General features: G+C 42.5%; 1 protein-coding gene across 4 annotated transcripts in view; it reads right to left on the bottom strand.

Annotated features, from left to right (window-relative positions):
• Positions 1-2457: 2457 nt before the first annotated feature.
• The window catches only part of LOC140910237 (melanopsin-like), a 73207-nt gene continuing 52806 nt past the window's right edge, over positions 2458-22858 (bottom strand). For 2 of the 4 annotated variants that reach the window (XM_073340705.1, XM_073340706.1), the window contains 2 exons: positions 17828-17980; positions 2458-4922 (listed from right to left, as the gene is read on the bottom strand). In XM_073340705.1, the coding sequence (XP_073196806.1) occupies positions 4536-4922; positions 17828-17980 (540 nt within the window). In that variant the 3' untranslated portion in view covers positions 2458-4535. Of the gene's footprint in view, positions 4923-8855; positions 8972-10055; positions 10144-17827; positions 17981-22858 lie in introns of those variants that run through there. The other 2 variants (XR_012158464.1, XM_073340707.1) reach the window with 2 other exon arrangements.

Genomic DNA, 22858 nt, shown 5'->3' with positions numbered 1-22858 from the left:
AGACACTGGGGATCCCACAGCAGCCAAAGTGACCATTTGGGCAGCTATGGTCTCATTCTAGGCGGGGTGGGTGTGTCTATGCAAATGAGATCAGCCCCTGAAGTTCTTTTCCACAACTTGCCACACCTCACCACCAGATGTCAGGGTGGAGCTCATCCTGACACTGCTTACAACAGAAAGGAAATAAAGAGGGTTAGGCTAATGGAAGGGGAAGGAAAGCGACATCTCTCTCTTCAGGGTCTATGTTAATTCCAGACCTCTAAAAAGTCAGCCCAAATTGCTTTGAATTCCCTTTCTGAAGAATGCCAGTCATTTGTTAGCTGTGAGGTCAGCCACATCACTGGTCGGGATAGACTTTTCCATTTTTGCAGGATTAATTTTGTAGGGACCAAAACTGCATGTTAAAACCATGCCGCCTTGTTACTAGCTAATCTCCAGGTATCAGGAATATATCCAAGAATTAAATGTAAGGAGACAGGCTCCAACTTAGCATCCAATATCAAATTGGTCCTTTAACCCACTTCATACAGGAAGTCTTAATGAAGGATCATTCCCAAAACATATGAGCTCATGTAGTACCAAAGGAGTTACATTTTCAACAGAAGTCCGCATTTATGTGGCCCATAACCAATAGCCTATGCGGGGACCAGAGTACTGGAAAAAGCTTTTGGTTAATAAGTTGTAGGCTCAGGTCTATAATTGCTTTTTAAAGATTAGAGACAATTGTTTTCCAGTGGGTCGCAGATAGTTGTGTATCCAAATTTCTTTTCTAAGCAACTTTCAAATTATCAATCTTCAGCTGAGTTTTTGGGCCAAAACACTGGATACCATTGGCTGAGAAAATCCAGGAAGTTTCCTCCAAAATAATAAAAGTTCTGGAGGTCCCAATGCATCTGGTCCAAATTCATTCCTAAGTAAATGCTTTAACTGAGATATTTCCATGCTCTGGAGCAGGGCAAGCCAAATTGTGGCTGAAGATCTACAATGTTTTAAAATGATCATTGTCAATTAGCTGTGACAGTGTCATAATTCCTCCATGTCAAGGTTTTGTCACTAATGTTTAGGACAGGATTACTCCATTGGACCATCTCTACATGGAAGAATGGATGGAAGCAGAGCCTTTTTTACCAAGCTCGCCTCACAACTGTTATTGCGAAGCGCGAACGCTGTTGATGGGGATGGTGCAGCAACTGCCGTTTTGTTCTTATTTTGACTTTTATATTTGGTGCACTCTCGCCAGCTCAGTGACTGGGAGTGTTGAGTTTCGTTTGAAGGATAGTTTTAGATGGAGGGGGACCCAGCAGGAAAAGCACAACTGACTTTTGAAATGATAAAAATTATTTTTAAAAAGTATGCACATATAAGCAATAAACAGCAAACATTTTTGGAACAAAATTTCTATTTTGTATCAGATTAGAGGATTAACATTTTTCTCTCTGTGAAATATTTTACAAGGTGAGATTGTTTTACTTTCGATAGTAAAGGATTATGTCCCCATCCTTGTACTGTTTGTGTACTGTGAGCAAGAATTAGTGGTATGTGTATGTAGAAATGGATTTGCATGTGATTTACATTTTCTGTGTAGTATAGAGTTTGTCGCACTAACAAGAAAATGACAGGAGGGTAACACATAAACTTTATAAAATGAGTGACAGAAATGCAGCAGGACCCTTGCACGATTGAGATTTGTGAAAATATGTGACAGATTCAGGAAGGATGAGCATCCCAGCAGAAAAACACTCCACTCATATAATTTTTCAGTGCAATCCCCATACTGGGATATTTATGTATAGTACCATGCTATGAATTATCAGCAAAATATGAATCACTGCCAGCTTCTGTTTGACCACATACGTGGGACATCTGCAGACTCAGCGACTGCTCCCATGTCTGACTTCACTCTGTAGTTTAACTGTCACATGCTTTTGAAGTATTAAAGGGACACTATCAACTTGAAGCATGATTAATTCACACCCCCGCCACATGCTCCACAGATAAAATAAATTTCATATTCTACACCTATATACCCCTGCCAGACTTTAGGGTGTTACAATCAGTTTCCTTATTTTTTAGACAAGGTTCTCCCCTCCTCTGTGTGAAAGCATACCACAGCAGAGGAACTCATTATTTATACAGGAGAAACTATGAAACTGGTTGTGCAAAAAGTGCTGGCAAATGCATAAACAAGCAGAAAAATAGAGAAAAAAGTGTATTTTTCACTTGCAGTTACATGTTACTTGTAACAACAGTACATAAACAGCTTTCCGGCAGTAGTCTATGAGGGGTTTTTTTATGTTGGTATTGCTTTAAATGAGGGGGTGTAGTATGTTTGGGAATGCACACTGCAGATTTTCCAGGTCTTTCCAGGAAAGGGAACCAATGATATAATACCTGCCCTTGGCCCCATCTGAACCAGCGGGAAAAATACTTAAGCATTCAAAGAGTTTAAATAAGGACTTATTTCTTATTCCAAACCTTTATTTTACCGTTGTTTTAAACTAGAACAGGTTGAAGCCTACCTTCTGCAGCCCATTGATTCATGGGAAAAGGAAATGTTTAACAGACCTGCAGTCTAAGACTTATGTTACATATGGATCCAGTAGCAAAAATGCATGCATGGTACATTTGTTTTAAACAGAGAAATCACAGAAGCAAACAATTGCTCATTAATGGCTAGTAAGATTCAGGACTAAGATCAAAGAGTTTTGCCAAAGTTATTAATTGGTTTTGGTCAGGCTCCTCAAACTTGGGTGTCTGTAGTTGAAGATCTCAATAGAAGACGCCTGATTTTCAGACATGCTGAGAAACCAGTTTTCACAGAATTCAGTGGGAGCGCTGGGTGTTCAGCACCACTGAAAATCAGGCTACTCCTATTGAAATGTCTACCTTTAGATGCCAAAGTCTTAGCTTCTCACAAACTTCAGCATGTACCTAATGAGTGCATGCGAGGGGTCCCATCAACTTCAAAGCAACTCCTCACATGAGTAAAATTAACAAGTGTACCGGGGGGCCAGGGGGATTAGAGTCCAAGTTTGAAAAGTTGTCCCTTTTACTTTAATGTGCTCTCTCTTCAGCCATTCCTTTAAAACCAAACCAAAACAAAAAAACTAAACACGGTTAGGACTTCTCTCCTTAATCCATTTGTATGAACAAATACATATATTTTCTAAAAGAGGGAGACTGAGTCCTTACTGTACATTTGTATGTTGCTCTTAATCCAAAAGTGCAAACAGAGTGGTTCACAAAAGTCCTCTTTTCCCCAGTCCCAGAGATTGCTTTGTAGCTGCTTCTGACTGCCCTGGTTTCTGGAAGGAGCAATGGCCTGCTGGATCTGTGTAATTGTGGATCCATAAGTCCTAGCTCCTCTCCTCTCCCATATTTCCCCCTCCAAAACCCTCTCACATAGAGCTCTGCTCGTTGGTATGCAGAGAATGTGGACACTCTGCACAGGCTTCAGCAGCCTGCCTCCTCATGCAGAAGAACTGCACTGGTTGTGCTGTGTCTAGGTCCCTCCTGCCACCAAATGTTGTTACCAGGAATTGCACATGTGTAATTGAAAGCAGAATTTGGCTCTAACACGCCTGCAGGAAAAAGAATGAACAGGGTGGGAGAACAAAGTTCCTGACAGGCACTGGATAGATAGATGACAAGACAATCATGATAGACAACGTGAAGTCATAAGGAAAATGCGTGGAGGGCTAAAGAGAGAAGGTGAAAAGTGTGGATGCTACAGATTGGTGTCCCAAAAACTTAAATGGTTGGATCTTTTGGGGCCTTGCCCTCTTCCCCTCACTCATTTTAGCAAACTACCAGGTTCTTTTTTTGTCCCGGTATCAGCTCCAAGAAAACTTCATAGTTTTCAGCTCAACTGGCTGGAAATCTTCAGTTCCTGAGGCAAACCGTGGAATCTTCTGTAGCAGTGATGCACCAGCCAGCTCTGTGGAATCCTAGGTGTGTCTGAGCTGCAGCTACAATGGAAGCAATGAAGTCTTTTCAGGGATGGAACTGCAGAGAAAGTTTCTGTAGGTAACAGATCACCTCCAGAGACAGACAGCACCCACAACAGTGTATATCTCTAAGCACTTTTATGGTTGAAGGGGGAGTCTAGAGTGACCTCTAGAAAGTGCTGGCTCCAGGTGCATGGAAGTGGAGAAAGAGTCATGGTCATGGGAATTTCAAATGTACTTCCTAACAAATTACCATAAACTTCAAAATTAATTATTTTTCTGTTATTTTAAAGCATCCTCAGGAGGTGTGGTGAAAGCTTGTCTCTCTCACCAATCATGGTTGACTTGAAATACGCCATTCTAGTTTGCTGCGAGATATTCTACTGATCATTTTAGCAGCACCATCTAAAAGGCTGTTTCAGTGTCTGAAGAGGTCTGAACAAAGATAAATTCAAAGACTGCCTAGTGACTATAATACGAATAAACAAAAAGTCTGAAGATTTAATCTAGAAGGTTTTAGGTATTTGGTATAATAATGTGGAGAAGCAGCCAAGAAAAACAATGAACAGAAAGTTTTCTTTTTTACACTTATGACAGAAACTTCTCAAATGCTTCAAGGAAATCTGTGGAAGAGTTAAGCCCGTCTATGTCCAACAAATTATTCTTGCCATGAAAGTGGAATAAATCAGTCTCTTCTGCCTCTCCATTTTCATGTTCTTCTTGTCCTTCAACGAGGTTGGTCTCGGAAGTAGGAATAACAATGATGCGTGGGATTGCAGTACTAATGATGGAGTCCAGGCCTCTGTTTATGTGAGTTTCCCTTTGTGAGGTATCTGAGCCTCTTCCTTTGCTGATGCTGTTCAAGCCAACGGGAAGAGAAGCTGCTTTTAAGGAACTGGTCACAAGTGCTTTAGGGGAATTCTGTAGGACTGACCTCCCAAGCAGCTTCTGCAGGTAGCTGGAGGAGAGCAAAACCTAGGGTAAAAACAACACTAAATCTTTAGTACCATCATTTGACATATAACAATTGTAGGTTCTCACACCCCACTGAAACTAGTATTTGAACTCTCTTGTACCAGTCCATTACATTTTCGGTGCCAGTTCTCTTGAGCGGTTTCCCCATTAATATTTGAGCCCATGCCCCAAAATAAAATCAGTATCATGTGATCAATGTATTAAAATTCACCGAACTGTCAGTTTTAGAAATGCACAACATATACAACAAAATACTAAGTGAAGTAAAGAGACACGTATTTGGTCAAACATTTTCAAAAATTTGTAGGTAATGGACATGATCCCATTTTATGGAGCAGCACATTCTTAAACACATTAAAGTATTATTTATCCATTACTAATCTGGAACTGTATTGTACCCATTCTGCCATAAGTTTTTATGGTTACTGGGCTAAATCCTCAGCTGCTGCAAATCAGTAAAACTCCATTGTCTTCCACTGGAGCTGTGACAATTTACACCATCCAAGGATCTGACCGACTTCCTGTTTAAAAAAAAAACAACCTTCCAAGGAACACATTTATATATAAAAAGGGAGAATTTTTTTTCAGGCGTCCCAGTAGTGACACAGCATTATGCTGCTGCATGAAAACTCTTTGGGGATGAAAGCAGAAACTTCCATGTGCTCACTCTCCAGAGTGAGTTTATTTCACAGCATCTTCTATTCTTTCTGTTATATACAGGCTCTAATACTGCTCTCATCACTGTAATATCTGAGGGTACATCTACCCTGCAATAAAAGAACTGGTGCACAGACCCAGGTCAACTGAATTTGGAGCATGTAGCTTGGACTATAGGGCTAAAAAGTTGCAGTGTAGATGTTCAGACTCAGGCTGGATCCTGGGCTTTGAGACCCTGTGGATGGGGTGGATTTCAGAGCCTGAGCTACAGTCTGAGCCTAAATGTCTAGACAGATATTTTTAGACTTGCAGCCTCAGTCAGATGACACAGGCTCTGGGACTTGGTGCTGCGGGATTTTTATTGCAGTGTAGACATACCTTCAGGGTTTTAGAATAGCCTCTGCCCCCACCCTTACGAAAGTTCCAATCCTGGATCAGATGCCTCATATATGCTTTACATATTATTTCTCAAACATTTTAACACATGAAACCTGTCACATCCTGGAACCTTTTTTCTGTATAATGAACAAAGAAGGATCTCAGATTAAATATTAATTCTAACAGTTTGATTCTTCGTATCTTTATTTTCTTAAAATTCCATTTTCCCTGTCACAACCACAGTAACAATTTCAATAGTTATGTCCTTGGATGTTTCCCATGTACCTTGTCCTCCCAGTAGGTGGCTCTGTAACCATAGGAAATACAGATAGTACCATATTTAACAAAAATTAGGGAAAAGAAAAATAATTCTACTTCTTTGGCTTCAGAAGCTCTTCACTTTCTGTTCACTCTGATCGATTTATAATTTCATGATGACCATTTTAGTTTACCTGGGACGCTCAAAAGATCAATCATCATCAGGAGAATAAAAATCATAAGAATCACAAGAATGCAAAGAGCAGGGAGAACAGAAGAATGGTTTAATGGGGTGACAACAAAGACATTCGCGCCAGCAAGATACCTCACTGAATGATAGTGTTGTATCAGTCCTTGTCTTTGAAGGCTCATGACTTTCCAAGACTAGGGGGAATTGTTAAAAAAGTACCATTTGGACTAGTGTTAAAATATGGACCTTCAGTATTCCTATATGACAGGTTTCAGAGTAGAAGCCGTGTTAGTCTGTATCCGCAAAAAGAACAGGAGTACTTGTGGCACATAAGCATAGCCCACTTCATCAGATGCATCGAATGGAACATTTCGTAAGATATATATATAGATATATATATACACACACACACAAACACACAGATAAGTTGGAAGTTACCAGACAAACTGTGAGAGGCTAATTAGTTAACATGAGCTATTATCAGCAGGAGAAAAAAAAAACTTTTATAGTGATAATCAAGATGGCTCATTTACAGTTGACAAGAAGGTGTGAGGATACTTAACTTAAGGAAATAGATTCAATATGTGTAGGTCTTCTATATATTATTGTTTCTCTGCCACAGGTATTTCTGTAGTGCCTATCTGCATTGTATGTCAGCTAACAATATTTGCCTTTTATTCTACAGATATATAGGAACAGTAGATATTGCTATCTTTTGGGAGCATAGGTGTGCAAAGCAGGTATGGGGACTGCCCTGTGAGATCATCGTAACTGTCTGTATTTTATGATTAGAGCCTCATTTCATACTACCCACATAGCCTAGTCACTGTCACATGACACATCTACTTTCCCGGACCTGAGGAAAAGCTCTGTGTGCCTCGAAAGCTTGTCTCTCTCACCAACAGAAGTTGGTCCGATAGAAGATATTACCTCACCCACCCTTGTCTCTCACATGTTTTACTGTCATTCTAGATTTTATGTGTAATCATGTCAGTCCATTGCCACAGGCCATTCGTATCATTCCTCCCTAACACAGCAAGCACGCTCTCCCAACGGGCTGGCAGCTCTGGGAGGCATTGCCCCTGGGGTGGTGATGAACTACCACACTCTGGCCTTGGCTATATGTCAGCACCCCGCAACAATTTTGCATTTGAATCAACTTACGAAGATATCTTAGGATACAATAAGTTTCTAGATCTTGACAGGATGGGCAGGTTTTTATTTTTATTTTTTTTTTAAGGAGGAGTAGAGGAAAGTGAGATGATTCTCTGCCTCAGAAACTTTATTATATTGATAAATACAAGGACTAAATGATCCTCTGACCTGACTACAACTCACAGCAAGATCAATAATAGGTTTAAAGTGTTGCAACCAAAATCTGTTGTCGACAATCTGGTCATGCTATCTAGAAATCTAAAGTAAATGCCTAAAAGATCAGCTTTGTATTTTTAGGGCAACCAGAAGACCTGATGTTGAAGTGCTCTCATTGATCTTGACAAGAGGATACATGCTGGAAGCTATTGAAATATGCTTGTGCATGTAAGCATCACAAAGAAGCGCTTCACACCTTGCACCTGGGACACTCAGTGTGAATATTGTGAAAGCGCCTATCTGCAGCACTATAAACCCCATATGTCAGTGAATAGTACTGAGAACAATAGAGTGCAGGAACCCAATCAAGGGCTACTTATCAGAACTACCTGACAGCCATCCTTCGAGGACAAAAATCAGCATAGCCTCTGATTCTTCTTGTGGAGAACAGTGTGGCCAAGTTACAGTCATTAAAATAATGAATTACGATGGGTCAACATGTCTATGAAGAAAACCTCAGATTTCTACCCCCCCCCCCCACAGCTTCTCTCTCAGGAAAAAAAAAGAAAGATGGGGCAGGGAAGAAGAGAAGAGATTGAATTTGGAGTTCGGGGTGTCTGGAGGGAATCCCGTAATCCTTCTTCCTCTCCACTGTCTTAGGTGTTATGTCCTGACATGGATCTAGCAAGGGAGCTCTGAAGCAAGGTGAGGTCACCCAGTTTGGGTTCACTCCTTCTGGCAGGAACCGAACATTTCAGGCACCCAGCCCTGTGACTGAGGGTTAGATGGAGACTTCACAGTCAGGCCCTTTTCTTACTTTCTTCTGCACAGAGGCTCTGATCCTCTACTGTTTCCATGGCTTCCAAAGCCAAGGCCTAAATATAGCACCTCTATATAAAACACTAGCTCCTTCCTCACAAAGAGACAGGAACAAACTGGAGGTCTGGGCACAGAGGAACAAATCCTCACCTGTTGTATATCAAAGTAGCTCCATTGATTTAAGCGGAAATATGCCAATTCACAGCAGGTGAGGGTGTGGCCCATGGTGCTGACCGAGGTGGGATTTGGCACCAAATCTCTTGCTCCCAATAGGTCCTTCACTGACACCTGAGGAGCAGACCTACTCATTGTCCACACTGGCTCACCAAGCTGGAGAAAGCTGGCCTAAGTGGTGGCTCTTGATCTCTGTCATCATTGTCTTTTTTTGGTTTTAAAGTGATGAAACTGGTTGATGTGACTTTTGCAGTGGCACTGCCTGGAACGAAAGAAAGTGAGGATTATTCTGTCAATAGAAGGAGGTATCACACCACACTAAATTATTTAATTTACGTTGCCCAAGATTTCATAAAGCCTTAATGTTACTCTGCAGCCAGCAGCAATGTTTTATTGGGCCAGATTCCCATTACATTAAGGCCCCTTTACACCATCCTAGCAGTGTAAAAGGGCCTTAAAGTAGAAACAAACTGCATTTACACTCACTTTAAGTCCCTTTTACATTGCTTTAGCAGCATACAGGGGCCACAAATGTGAATGAGGATCAGGCCCATTATTTATACAGCAGCAACTTTGTGGTGGATACTTTCACGCATGAAAGTGGAGGTCCCTGCCTCAGAGAACATGCAATCTAAACAGACAGCACATAGATGAAGTACAAAGATGGGACTCAAAAGCACGAGCTGACAATATCGTACAACTTGTCAGTGACACAATCATTCTTATGCTGTTTTATTGTTTTTTTCAAAAACTATTTTCTACTGTCTGCTTTGTCAACATTTATAAAGGGGAGGACTAAGGTTTTCCAGGCCTTGTGGAAGAAGTGACATGAAAGAGACACCTGAAGGTAGAGTCAGTGGATGCGTTCAGGAATCAGGAGATCAGTTTGCTGTGATTCCCAGGATAGCTTCTCACTTAAAACTATGCTGTCTCTAGAAAAAAGAACCAGAGATCCAGAAGAAAAGAAAGGTGACTGAATCAGGTGACACTTCTTATGGTGTATTGTTCGTTCAGTTAGACATGTCGTAGGTATTGCCATGAAGAGCTGGGTACTGAGAAACCTGGGGGTACTAGCCAACCTATTAGTAGGGTGGGTATTGAGAGTCTTAGGCCTTTGTCTACTGAAGGTGTAGCATTGGCATATTTTCCCATGTGATTCACAGCAGTACTGTATCTGGAAGTCCAGTGAGACTGAAGTGTTGGTAAGAGCTGATTCAGGGGTGATCTGAAGTCATCTTCCGAAGTTGCACCTCTGGAAAAGTGACACTTCTGAGAAAATGACATCAAACTGCAGCAGTTTGGTTTGTAGTTTTATTGCATCCACAAGAGATGCGCTCAGTACTCACCATCTCCAGTTTCAGGGAGAGAAGGGGGGCAAGCTGCCAGACTTTCCCACCCTCAGGGAGAAATGGGAGTTTCTCTCTCCTCTTCCCCCTCAACAAAGATAAAACATTTTTTTAATGTATACTGAGGGTGCAAAAAAAAGTGGCTTCCACTACTTCTGAATCTGACTTGAAACCCTGATTTTGTAGCAAATGGAGTCGGTCACAACATGGAGGTGGGTTCCTTAGATTTGGGAGTGGGATGAGATCAACCAGGGCTGGAGGAGGTAAACATGCTGAGATGAAGCAGTCAGGTTCTTAAATTCATCCCCACTAACTGCGCTACAAGTCAGCATTTGATCTGGCTTTGGAATGGCAGGTTGCTTTTCCAGCTGTCTAAATATAAAGGGAAGGGTAAATCCCTTTGAAATCCCTCCTGGCCAGGGGAAAACTCCTCTCACCTGTAAAGGGTTAAGAAGCTAAAGGTAACCTCGCTGGCACCTGACCAAAATGACCAATGAGACAAGATACTTTCAAAAGCTGGGAGGAGGGAGAGAAACAAAGGGTCTGTGTGTCTGTCTATATGCTGGTTTTCTGCCAGGGATAGACCAGGAATGGAGTCTTAGAACTTTTAGTAAGTAATGTAGCTAGGTATGCGTTAGATTATGATTTCTTTAAATGGCTGAGAAAAGAATTGTGCTGAATAGAATAACTATTTCTGTCTGTGTATCTTTTTTGTAACTTAAGGTTTTGCCTAGAGGGGTTCTCTATGTTTTGAATCTAATTACCCTGTAAGGTATCTACCATCCTGATTTTACAGAGGTGATTTTTTTTCTTCTCTTTACTTCTATTTTTATTAAAAGTCTTCTTGTAAGAAAACTGAATGCTTTTTCGTTGTTCTCAGATCCAAGGGTTTGGGTCTGTAGTCACCTATGCAAATTGGTGAGGCTTTTTATCCAACATTTCCCAGGAAAGAGGGGGTGCAAGTATTGGGAGGATTGTTCATTGTTCTTAAGATCCAAGGGTCTGGGTCTGTAGTCACCTAGGCAAATTGGTGAGGCTTTTTACCAAACCTTGTCCAGGAATTGGGGTGCAAGGTTTTGGGAAGTATTTTGGGGGGAAAGACGTTTCCAAACAGTTCTTCCCCAGTAACCAGTATTTGTTTGGTGGTGGTAGCGGCCAATCCAAGGACAAAGGGTGGAATATTTTGTACCTTGGGGAAGTTTTGACCTAAGCTGGTAAAGATAAGCTTAGGAGGTTTTTCATGCAGGTCCCCACATCTGTACCCTAGAGTTCAGAGTGGGGGAGGAACCTTGACATGGTGGCAGAGTGGTGGGATTAACCTGAAATCATTTTGAGATCCAGTTGAGATTTTTTGAACTAGAAATACAGATTTCAAAAAGGAATTTTTTTTCCTTTGTGGCTGCTGGAAAGGAAGTCCAGAAAGCAGCTGAAACTGAAAGCAGCTTGTTTTTTCTCTGTTTGGGGAAAGAGCAGAGACAAAAGGGGATTATCTTTGTGAATTGCAGGTTTTCTTTGCCTGGAGGCAGGGTACTTAACTCCTGCAGGAAAATTCACAGTCTTCCAACCCAGAGTTTTTTCCCCCCTAAAAGTAAATGGGGGGGGGGTTCTACCCATTTGCCTGGAGACACAAGTGGCAGGGGCTTTTTTTTTTTTTTTGGATTTTGATTTTTTTACAAGGAGCACAAGTTTGAAAAGGAAATTTTTTTTCCTTTGGGCTGCTAGTAAGCAGGCTTCCAAGTAGTTGGAGGTTTTTTGCTTTGATTTGGGGCCAGAGCAGAGACAAAGGGAATTGTCTTTTTCTGTAGGCTGACAATCACTATCAGAGAATAGGTATTCTATTCCAGCACAGCAAAATTTTACAGCCAAGTTTTGTTTGTTTATTTCTAAACCTCGGGTGTAAAGTTAGTTAAAAACAGAGAGGTAAAGAAGTCAGGCACAAAGGCACTACACAAATTGGAGTTAGCCAAACTGGAGACATTGAAAGAAACCGAAAAAGCTCTAGAAGCTGCTCACAGGAGAGCAATGGAGGCAAAGGAGAAAGAAAGGGAGGCAGCGAAAGAGGCAGAACAACACCAAGCGGCTGCTCACAGGAGAGCTATGGAAGCAAGGGACAAAGAACTGGAAGAGAAGGAAAAAGAGAGGAAACATGTGGAGGAGATGGAGAAGATAAAGGCTCAGCAGAATATCCCAACAAACCCTAGCAATCCTTCTCCAGGTACCACTTCCCATCCCAGAAAGTTCCCCACCTACAAGGCAGGTGATGATACTGAGGCCTTCTTAGAAAACTTTGAAAGGGCCTGCCTTGGGTACAACATCTCTACTGACCAATACATGGTAGAGCTGAGGCCGCAGCTCAGTGGACCCTTAGCTGAGGTGGCAGCTGAAATGCCTAAAGGACACTTGAACAAGTATGAACTGTTTAAATCCAAGGCGAGAGTCAGAATGGGGATAACACCCGAGCAGTCTTGTCGGAGTTCAGAGCCCTAAGGTGGAAACCAGATGTGTCATTTACCCGACATGCCTACCACATTGTGAAACATTGGGATGCCTGGATATCAGGAGCAAGTGTTGAATCTCCAGTAAATTTGCCCTTCCTAATGCAAATGGAACAATTCTTAGAGGGGGTTCCTGAGGAAATAGAAAGATACATCCTAGATGGGAAGCCCAAAACTGTAATCGAGGCAGGAGAGATTGGAGCCAGATGGGTGGAGGTGGCAGAGAAGAAGAAAACTGGTCGCAGTTGGAGCGGAGACCAGAAGAGACAACCCCAGACCACACCCTATTACCGGGGGCTGCCCAAAGCCCCACCTACCTCCCAAAGAACCCTCCAGACACCTTATCGTCTCACCACCCCATTCTCCAGCAACCCACCTCACCCCAGTGACCCGTCAGCTGGACGATGTTTTAAATGTAACGAGCTGGGGCATGTAAAGGCCAACTGCCCCAAGAACCCCAACAGATTACAGTTCATTGCATCGGAATCACACCCCAGGTCTGCAGGCCCAGATACCTCCCAGATACCCTTGGAGCGGAGGGAAACTGTGAGTGTGGGCGGGAAGAAGGTCACCGCGTGGAGGGACACCAGAGCACAAGCGTCAGCTATCCATGCTTCCTTGGTGGACCCCAATTTAGTCAACCCAGAGATCCAAGTGACGATTCAACCCTTCAAGTCCAACTCTTTCAATTTGCCTACAGCCAAGTTGCCTGTCCAGTACAAGGGCTGGTCAGGAACGTGGACTTTTGCAGTCTATGATGATTATCCCATCCCGTTGGGGGAAGACTTGGCCAATCATGTGAAGCGGGCCAAGAGGGAGGGAACGGTCACCCGTAGCCAGGCTAAACAAGCCGTGAGGCCTAGCTCCATTCTGGAAACTTCTATCAGGACCCAGTCAGAGGTGATGGACCCGGATCCCAGGCCAATGTCTGCAACAGCAGTAGTGGATCCAGTCCCAGAGACCCAGACGGAACCAATCCCTGAACCGAAACCAGCCGAACAACCAACACCAGACCCATTGCCAGCACTGAATCCAGTACTTGCAACCTCAACACCAGAGGGCCCCACCGAACCTGAACTGGCAGCAGCCGATAACCCGACACAAGAGGCTCAGCTGGAGCCTGAATCCCAACATAGTGCACCCACGGAGAGCGGTTCACAGTCAACAGAAACAGCTCCATCCCCTATATCGCTTCCAGAGGGACCAAGCATAGGTCCACAATCCAATGAGGAACTGATGTCTCCAGCATCAAGGGAACAGTTTCAGACTGAACAGGAAGCAGATGAAAGCCTCCAGAGAGCTTGGACGGCGGCATGGAGCAACCCACCGCCTCTCAGATCTTCTAATCGATCCAGGTTTGTTGTAGAAAGAGGACTTTTATACAAGGAAACTCTTTCTGGTGGACACCAGGAAGACTGGCATCCTCAGAGACAGTTGGTAGTTTCAACTAAATACCGGGCCAAGCTCTTGAGCTTAGCCCATGGTCACCCTAGTGGCCATGCTGGAGTGAACAGGACCAAAGACCGTTTGGTGGGGTCATTCCACTGGGAGGGAATGGGCAAGGATGTTTCTACCTATGTCCAGTCTTGTGAGGTGTGCCAAAGAGTGGGAAAACCCCAAGACCAGGTCAAAGCCCCTCTCCAGCCACTCCCCATCATTGAAGTTCCATTTCAGTGAGTAGCTGTGGATATTCTGGGTCCTTTTCCGAAAAAGACACCCAGAGGAAAGCAGTACATACTGACTTTCATGGATTTTGCCACCCGATGGCCGGAAGCAGTAGCTCTAAGCAACACCAGGGCTAAAAGTGTGTGCTAGGCACTAGCAGACATTTTTGCCAGGGTAGGTTGGCCCTCCGACATCCTCACAGATGCAGGGACTAATTTCCTGGCAGGAACTATGGGAAGCTCATGGGGTAAATCACTTGGTTGCCACTCCTTACCACCATCAAACAAATGGCATGGTGGAGAAGTTTAATGGAACTTTGGGGGCCATGATACGTAAATTCGTAAATGAGCACTCCAATGATTGGGACCTAGTGTTGCAGCAGTTGCTCTTTGCCTACAGAGCTGTACCACACCCCAGTTTAGGGGTTTCCCCATTTGAACTTGTATATGGCCGTGAGGTTAAGGGGCCATTGCAGTTGGTGAAGCAGCAATGGGAGGGATTTACACCTTCTCCAGGGACTAACATTCTGGACTTTGTAACCAACCTACAAAACACCCTCCGAACCTCTTTAGCCCTTGCTAAAGAAAACTTACAGGATGCTCAAAAAGTGCAAAAAGCCTGGTATGATAAACATGCCAGAGAGCGTTCCTTCAAAGTAGGGGACCAGGTCATGGTCTTAAAGGCGCTCCAGGCCCATAAAATGGAAGCATCGTGGGAAGGGCCATTCACGGTCCAGGAGCGCCTGGGAGCTGTTAATTATCTCATAGCATTCCCCACCTCCAACCGAAAGCCTAAGGTGTACCATATTAATTCTCTAAAGCCCTTTTATTCCAGAGAATTAAAGGTTTGTCAGTTTACAGCCCAGGGAGGAGACGACGCTGAGTGGCCTGAAGGTGTCTACTACGAAGGGAAATGTGCTGGTGGTGTGGAAGAGGTGAACCTCTCCATGACCCTTGGGCATATGCAGCGACAGCAGATCCAGGAGCTGTGCACTAGCTACGCGCCAACGTTCTCAGCCACCCCAGGACTGACTGAACGGGCATACCACTCCATTGACACAGGTAATGCTCACCCAACTAGGGTCCAACCTTACTGGGTGTCTCCTCAAGCTAAAACTGCTATAGAATGGGAGATCCAGGATATGTTACAGATGGGTGTAATCCGCCCCTCTGGAAGTGCACGGGCATCTCCAGTGGTTCTAGCTCCCAAACCAGATGGGGAAATACGTTTTTGCGTGGACTACTGTAAGCTAAATGCTGTAACTCGCCCAGACAACTATCCAATGCCATGCACAGATGAACTATTAGAGAAACTGGGACGGGCCCAGTTCATCTCTACCTTGGACTTAACCAAGGGGTACTGGCAGGTACCGCTAGATGAATCTGCCAAGGAAAGATCAGCCTTCGCCACACATCTCGGGCGGTACGAATTTAATGTACTCCTTTTCGGGCTGCGAAATGCACCCGCCACCTTCCAAAGACTTGTAGATGGTCTCCTAGAGGGATTAGGAGAATATGCAGTCGCCTACCTTGACGATGTGGCCATATTTTCGGATTCCTGGGCAGACCACCTGGAACATCTACAAAAAGTCCTTGAGCGCATAAGGGAGGCAGGACTAACTGTTAAGGCTAAGAAGTGTCAAATAGGCCTAAACAGAGTGACTTACCTTGGACACCAGGTGGGTCAAGGAACTATCAGCCCCCTACAGGCCAAAGTGGATGCTATCCAAAAGTGGCCTGTTCCAAAGTCAAAGAAACAGGTTCAATCCTTCTTAGGCTTGGCCGGTTATTACAGACGATTTGTTCCGCAATACAGCCAAATCGCCGCCCCACTGACAGACCTAACCAAAAAGAAACAGCCAAATGCTGTTCAGTGGACCGAAAAGTGTCAGAAGGCCTTTAACAAGCTTTAAAGCGACACTCATGTCTGACCCTGTACTAAGGGCCCCAGACTTTGACAAACCGTTCCTAGTAACCACAGATGCATCCGAGCGTGGTGTGGGAGCAGTTTTAATGCAGAAAGGACCTGATCAAGAATTCCACCCTGTAGTGTTTCTCAGCAAAAAACTGTCTGAGAGGGAAAGCAACTGGTCAGTCACTGAAAAAGAATGTTAAGCCATTGTCTACGCTCTGGAAAAGCTACGCCCATATGTTTGGGGACGGCGTTTCCACCTGCAAACCGACCATGCTGCACTGAAGTGGCTTCACACCGTCAAGGAAACTAACAAAAAACTTCTTCGGTGGAGTTTAGCTCTCCAAGATTTTGATTTCAACATCCAACACATCTCAGGAGCTTCTAACAAAGTGGCTGATGCACTCTCCCGTGAAAGTTTCCCAGAATTAACTGGTTAAAATCGTCCTTGAGATGTGGAAAATATTGTTAGTCTTTATGTACTTGGTAGTATATTTAGAGATGCATGTGTCTTATTAACTCTGTTTTTCCTAGAGCTCCAGGAAGAAATCCCAGCCAGTGTTTCACCCTAGCTGAGATTTGGGGGGCATGTCATAAATATAAAGGGAAGGGAAAACCCTTTTGAATTCCCTCCTGGCCAGGGGAAAACTCCTCTCACCTGTAAAGGGTTAAGAAGCTAACGGTAACCTCGCTGGCACCTGACCAAAATGGCCAATGAGGAGACAAGATACTTTCAAAAGCTGGGAGGAGGGAGAGAAACAAAGGGTCTCTCTGTCTGTTGGTATGCTGCTTTGCTGGGGACAGAACAGGAATGGAGTCTTAGAACTTTTAGTAAGTAATCTAGCTAGGTATGTGTTAGATTATGATTTCTTTAAATGGCTGAGAAAAGAATTGTGCTGAATAGAATAACTATTTCTGTCTTTATCTTTTTTGTAACTTAAGGTTTTGCCTAGAGGGGTTCTCTATGTTTTGAATCTAATTACCCTGTAAGGTATCTACCATCCTGATTTTACAGAGATGATTTCTTTACTTCTATTTCTATTAAAAGTCTTCTTGTAAGAAAACTGAATGCTTTTTCATTGTTCTCAGATCCAAGGGTTTGGGTCTGTAGTCACCTATGCAAATTGGTGAGGTTTTGTATCCAATATTTCCCAGGAAAGGGGGTTGCAAGTGTTGGGAGGATTGTTCGTTGTTCTTAAGATCCAAGGGTCTGGGTCTGTAGTCACTAGGCAAACTGGTGAGGCTTTTTACCAAACCTTGTCCAGGAATTGGGGTGCAAGGTTTTGGGAAGTATTTTGGGGGGAAAGACGTTTCCCAAACAGTTCTTCCCCAGTAACCAGTATTAGTTTGGTGGTGGTAGCGGCCAATCCAAGGACAAAGGGTGGAATATTTTGTACCTTGGGGAAGTTTTGACCTAAGCTGATAAAGATAAGCTTAGGAGGTTTTTCATGCAGGTCCCCACATCTGTACCCTAGAGCTCAGAGTGGGGGAGGAACCTTGACACCAGCCAAGGCAAAGCAGCCGGGAAAAGAGTTAAAGCATTCATAGGGCCTCTAATGGTGGGGTGGGAGAAACCTTCATACGGGTGAGGTTTTCAAGATGTATCCATCTGAGCTTCAAGGCTGAGTGGGTAAACCGGAGAAGACTTGCCAAAGAAAGATTAGACAATAAAAACAAGAAGCAATTAAGTCCTTCTTTTACCTTTTCTTCAGTTATTGCATTGCAGCTGTGTGCCTTCAGAAGCAGTTCCCTCTTCTCCTCCTGTCTCGAACACGATGAAAAAGAGTTACTCCTGGAAGGCTGCAGTTTCTTATGAACTGGCTCCACTGGCTCAAGCTCTACATCACTCCAAGCCTAAACACCAGGTGAGAATTATTTCAAACAATTATATTCTCTCCAGCTTTCTATATTTTCTTTTTCATCTGCTGGTAAGCAGGTTGCTTTTGCACGTAGACAAAATGAGTGTATTCTAAAATGGGTCTCATACCCAGCCCAGATGAATCTCCCATTAGACAAGAATTATTCCACATACTTTTGATTTTCAATCTTTCTGCTCCCCTGAGATTTGTTTCTTTGGAAGCACAGAGCTTGTAACACACACAGTGCATCCATTTTTACCCAGATTTTTTACTCACCTTTGATCTCTGTAGTATAGTAATGCTTGTGGCACCTAAGTATTAGATATCTAGTAGCAGAGAGAGAGTACAGTCTGGAATGTGAGCAGATACTTCACTTATTTTTCCTGTGCCTCACTAGGAATGGAGCTCAGACCTGATTTGCTACAATCTAACTGTTCCATTTCTGGACCTATCTTGTGCAAAGATTGTGAATCATGACAAATTATATGTTGATTTTGTGATTCGGACAAAAGGTGGAGACCAAACCGTTTTCCACATGCACTTGTTAGGATTTGAAATGAGGTCCAGGAAGGTGTGAAACTAATGCATGAACCTCACTGGATAACTTCGTTCCCTCAGCTACGAACAGTCTTTTCATTTTTCCTTCCTTGTATAATTAAAACTACAGAGGCAATTTTATTTACGTTAGAAACATGCACACACTCAGACAAGAGAATGTGTTCCGTGGAAACAGCTACATTTTCTACTTGGTGCTGCCAACTTGTGCATTAGCAAGTGTGTTCCAAAACTGCCCCACGAACTGCTACCATGCAACACGCAAAAGCCACTGAGTTAAGCTTTTATTTCAAAGGGCATCTACACAGCTGCACTAAACGGGCATTTAAAAACCATGTTTCCTGTCAGTCACGGAAAGAATTGCCTCTGGCAGTGTCCGATCAACCCAGCACTGCATGACAACAGCAGCAGTTTTGCTTGAGACCTGTAAGCAAAGGTTAGGCCAAGGGCTGACACCGTTAAACAACATTATCCCATGCCTAGAAAGGAGAATACTTTAAAAACAAAACAAACAAAAAAATGACTCCACTGAGTTTACAGAAAATTAATGATGACTAACCGAACAAAAGAAATGGCTCAGGTGCTATAGCATGACTACAGTGAACCTCATTTAGCATCCACTGATCTCCTCATCCATAAAAAACTTGTTGAGATGGAAATAAAGGAGAAAATGAGAGTCAAGGAAAATGGAAAGGTGAAAGAAACAGGAGGATGCATAGGAGAGGAGAAGAGAAATGAGTTAGAAATCTTCCTTTTTTTTTAAACTCTTATTTTATCATCTCAAGAAACAACACATTTCCAGTGCCACCATTGCATAAGCGCTATGTACAACTAGTGACGTAGGTCTTGATCTAGCAAAACACTTAAGCAAGTGCTTAACTCTAAGCATGTAAGTAGTCCCAGTGACTTTGCTGGATATGTATTTTACAGCAGAAAATATACCTGATTTTCCTATCCGAATGCTTCATATATTTTATACAATAGCCTAGGTTTCTGAGAATAATCGTAATGCTTCCACAAAATTTGCTTCAGTGCAATTACATTACCTCAACCTCATGAGCAATACCTTAACGTATCATCCCTATTGTCAGAAACTTAATGGCCGGTGAGTGTAAATTAGCTCAAAGGGCAAAAGTTTCCAAATTGTATTTACATTATTACAGAATTACTTATCCTTTTTTTTAAAACAGCTTCAGTTGCCATAGCATCCGTAGCACTGCACCATAAATACAAAAACAGAAAACGAGTGATTCACAGAGATTGTTCAATAAACAATCGCTGCAGTGTTTCTGCCTGCAGTGTGAAGGTCCTTCATCCTAACATAGTGACAATCAGTTAAATGCCTGGTTGAACAGGGAACCCTTAAAATTTGGCCTGAAGGCTGAAAAACTCTGGGTCACATAGACTTATAGACTTGAAGATCAGGGCCATATGAGCAAGTTCCCAGGGGATGGTGTTCTGCAGACAATACTACTCCTGGAAAGTTCCGTTCCATTCAGCAATTGTAAAAGCACTGGAAGTAACTGTAATTGTTGCAGTGAGGCATTCAGGGAGAGGCATTCTCTCAGGTAGCCCTGATCCAGACCAGTTAATGCTTTTACATGATAAAAATTTTGTATGCCCGCTAAAACTTTTCATTTAGCACTGAAACAGGAAGATTTTTTGACCACACACAAGAATCTCAAAGGGTACATATATTCTCAGTTCAGTGTATGTGGATTTAGGTGTGTAGTTTCCTGTGGCTATGTCTGCGCTAGCGTTTTTCAGACAACTGGTGCAATTCCACTGGAATCAGCTACATATGACAGATTGGTAATGTAAGGAGGGGACGGGTTTTTACTACTTTTTTGTCCTGATTTTTCAGAAGACTGAAACGTTCCCAGCGCACTCTCCTAACAGTTTGGCTCAGGGCAGATCTAAATGACAGAATGATAAAATGACTGTGCCCTGTTTACAAAAGCAGGCACTCCACAACCTGCTACCTGTAATGGTGGGAGGTTCCGCCCAAAATACTAGTGTAGGCAAAGGTTGTGTGTCAAGGACAAACCGGTGTAGAATACTCTCAAATACAACTCTTAGCCTGCAAAATAACAAGAGGAGAAACAACTGCAAGTTGGTGATGCTATGTAATTTAATTTTTAAAATATAGTAACTTAGCATCTGTTATTCATTTTAATTAAAAAGAAATTTTGCAGTCAATACATTATATAAAAGCTAGGGGAAAAGGTTACCACTTATGTATTACTGAATGTATAGTTCTACAATGAAGTAGCGCTGGCCAACAAACAATTAGTTGTGTTCTATTATATCTGTCACCATGATATTTGAATGCCCTCCAAGAGTGCATTAAGTGATGAGACTAGTGTATGTCACTTGTGGGTCTTGCCATATTATTATTTATTTGTATTATGGTAGCATCTAGGAGCCCCAATCATGATCCAGGAAATCATTGTACTGGATGCTGTACAGAAAAAAAAAAAAAAAAGATAGTCCCTGACCCAAAGAGTTTACAATCTAAGTTGTACAATCTAATCTGAAAGTACCTCATAAGACAGAATTTTCCATTTCAGTTGGAGGTCCAATTAAAATAACTGCATGGTCTGTCTGGAAGAGCTGCAAAAGGAATGGGCTTCACACATACCTTAATCTAGTCCATAATTTGAAATATGACCGATAGGTTTATTTGATTGTGGTTTTAGATCTTTTCTTAAGGGAAGAGACAAATTATTTCACTATCTGTTCTGTGTTTAGTTTTTAAAAAAGATTGTGACAAATTAAAGGCCTGATCTTGCAATTGACAGTCCATGGGCAGAGTGTTTTGCAGTCCAGAACCCTACTGACTGGGGCTCTAAGCAGATCCAGCAGTCTGCCTGTGCTCTTTCAATTCAGAATCAAACCATGGTGTCCATCATGGATTTAAAGAGAATAAAGAATGTAAGATGCACTTAATGTCAAATATTTGGATCTACAAAGCATTAATATAGACCTAGCTTGAACGCAAAATGATGGCCAGTCAATTTAGTCTAGAACACCAATGAACAAATACTTTGACTACTCTGAGTGGTTTTCAGAACTGGTTGGAATGTGGGAAGAGAGGATCATATTTTGTAAAACAAAGGAGGATTTGGACTGTGTTAAAGTGCAGAGGAATGGTTTCTTCCAATGCTTGGTGCTAACCTCACTAGGTATAGTCACAACAACCAAATACAGCTTTTCTGTTAGTGCTTATGAAGTTACACAGTAGTTCAGTGTGTGCATGGGAAGGTGGGGGGGGGGGGGAAATTCCCTTTGATAGGTGACCAGGAATCTATAACAAAAGGTTTTGTTCATCTCTGCACCCTTGATTAGGATTTCTTCAATATGCCAATGAGTACTGTCTTTTTGCTCATTTTTTGTTTATTTTACCATTTGTTTACAACACAGTTGTTTAAAAATCTTTCTGGTGCTGAGATCAGTTCACTGAGAAGCAGGATCTCACATTCCTAAAGGTGGACTGGAGAATAAAGTAGAAAATAAGGTGCTATATTTTCAGTCTCTACTCAGATATTTACAACTTGAAACAGTTGCAAATCAATTGGTGAACTGGGAAACAAAGTGTTACTATGAATAATTATGAAAGTTCAGTATTTGTTTGCTTTTTGAGAAGTAACGCTACGTAGCAGAAGGAAGCCATTCAGGTGCCTTGATAAAACAGAATGGACAGTTTTTGATCAAGTTTTTGAATAATTTATGTTCTAACCTGTGTGAAAAAGAATCATCTTCAAGCCAGATTTGTCATGCTCCCTGGTTTTATTGATGTTCATCAACCCACTCCTAGATCTTACTGTTTTTTCAAAATCTATCTTATCTGAAGAATTTAAAGCATCTCTTTTGATATTTGGCTATTTGGTCATGTTATTTTGACTCTGATATTAGTACCCTGAAATAAGTAGCTTGCAAGTGACACATGTCACATCCTTGAGTCCTTATCCTTGCCTAGACTGTTGTCTTCCAGCCCAAAGGACAGTCAAGGGGTAAAAGCCTAACTTACTCTTAGTTCAACCTGTCACAGTGATTATTATCTTTGTGAATGTTCTAGATGATACTCTGAGCTGAGTGAACTTTCTTATGCTGGTTCAGCACAGTGTGAAAGAGCTGAATACAGTAGGTCCCTGGAGAGGGCTAGCACTGGCTGAGTGCATCCCCTATGAAGACCACTGATATGCTAAGTAATGCCCTAATAGGCACAGTGTCAATGCATAAGAGGCTGACTTTTCAGGAGTTGGGGGGAATGCTAAGAGGTCAGTCTGGGGGACGTAAGATTCCCCAAAGGGAACTT

This window comes from Lepidochelys kempii, chromosome 4, assembly GCF_965140265.1.
Source record: "Lepidochelys kempii isolate rLepKem1 chromosome 4, rLepKem1.hap2, whole genome shotgun sequence".
NCBI classification, from domain to species: Eukaryota; Metazoa; Chordata; order Testudines; family Cheloniidae; genus Lepidochelys; species Lepidochelys kempii.
Note: the sequence above shows the minus strand (reverse complement) of the source record. Positions and strands in the feature narration are given on the sequence as shown.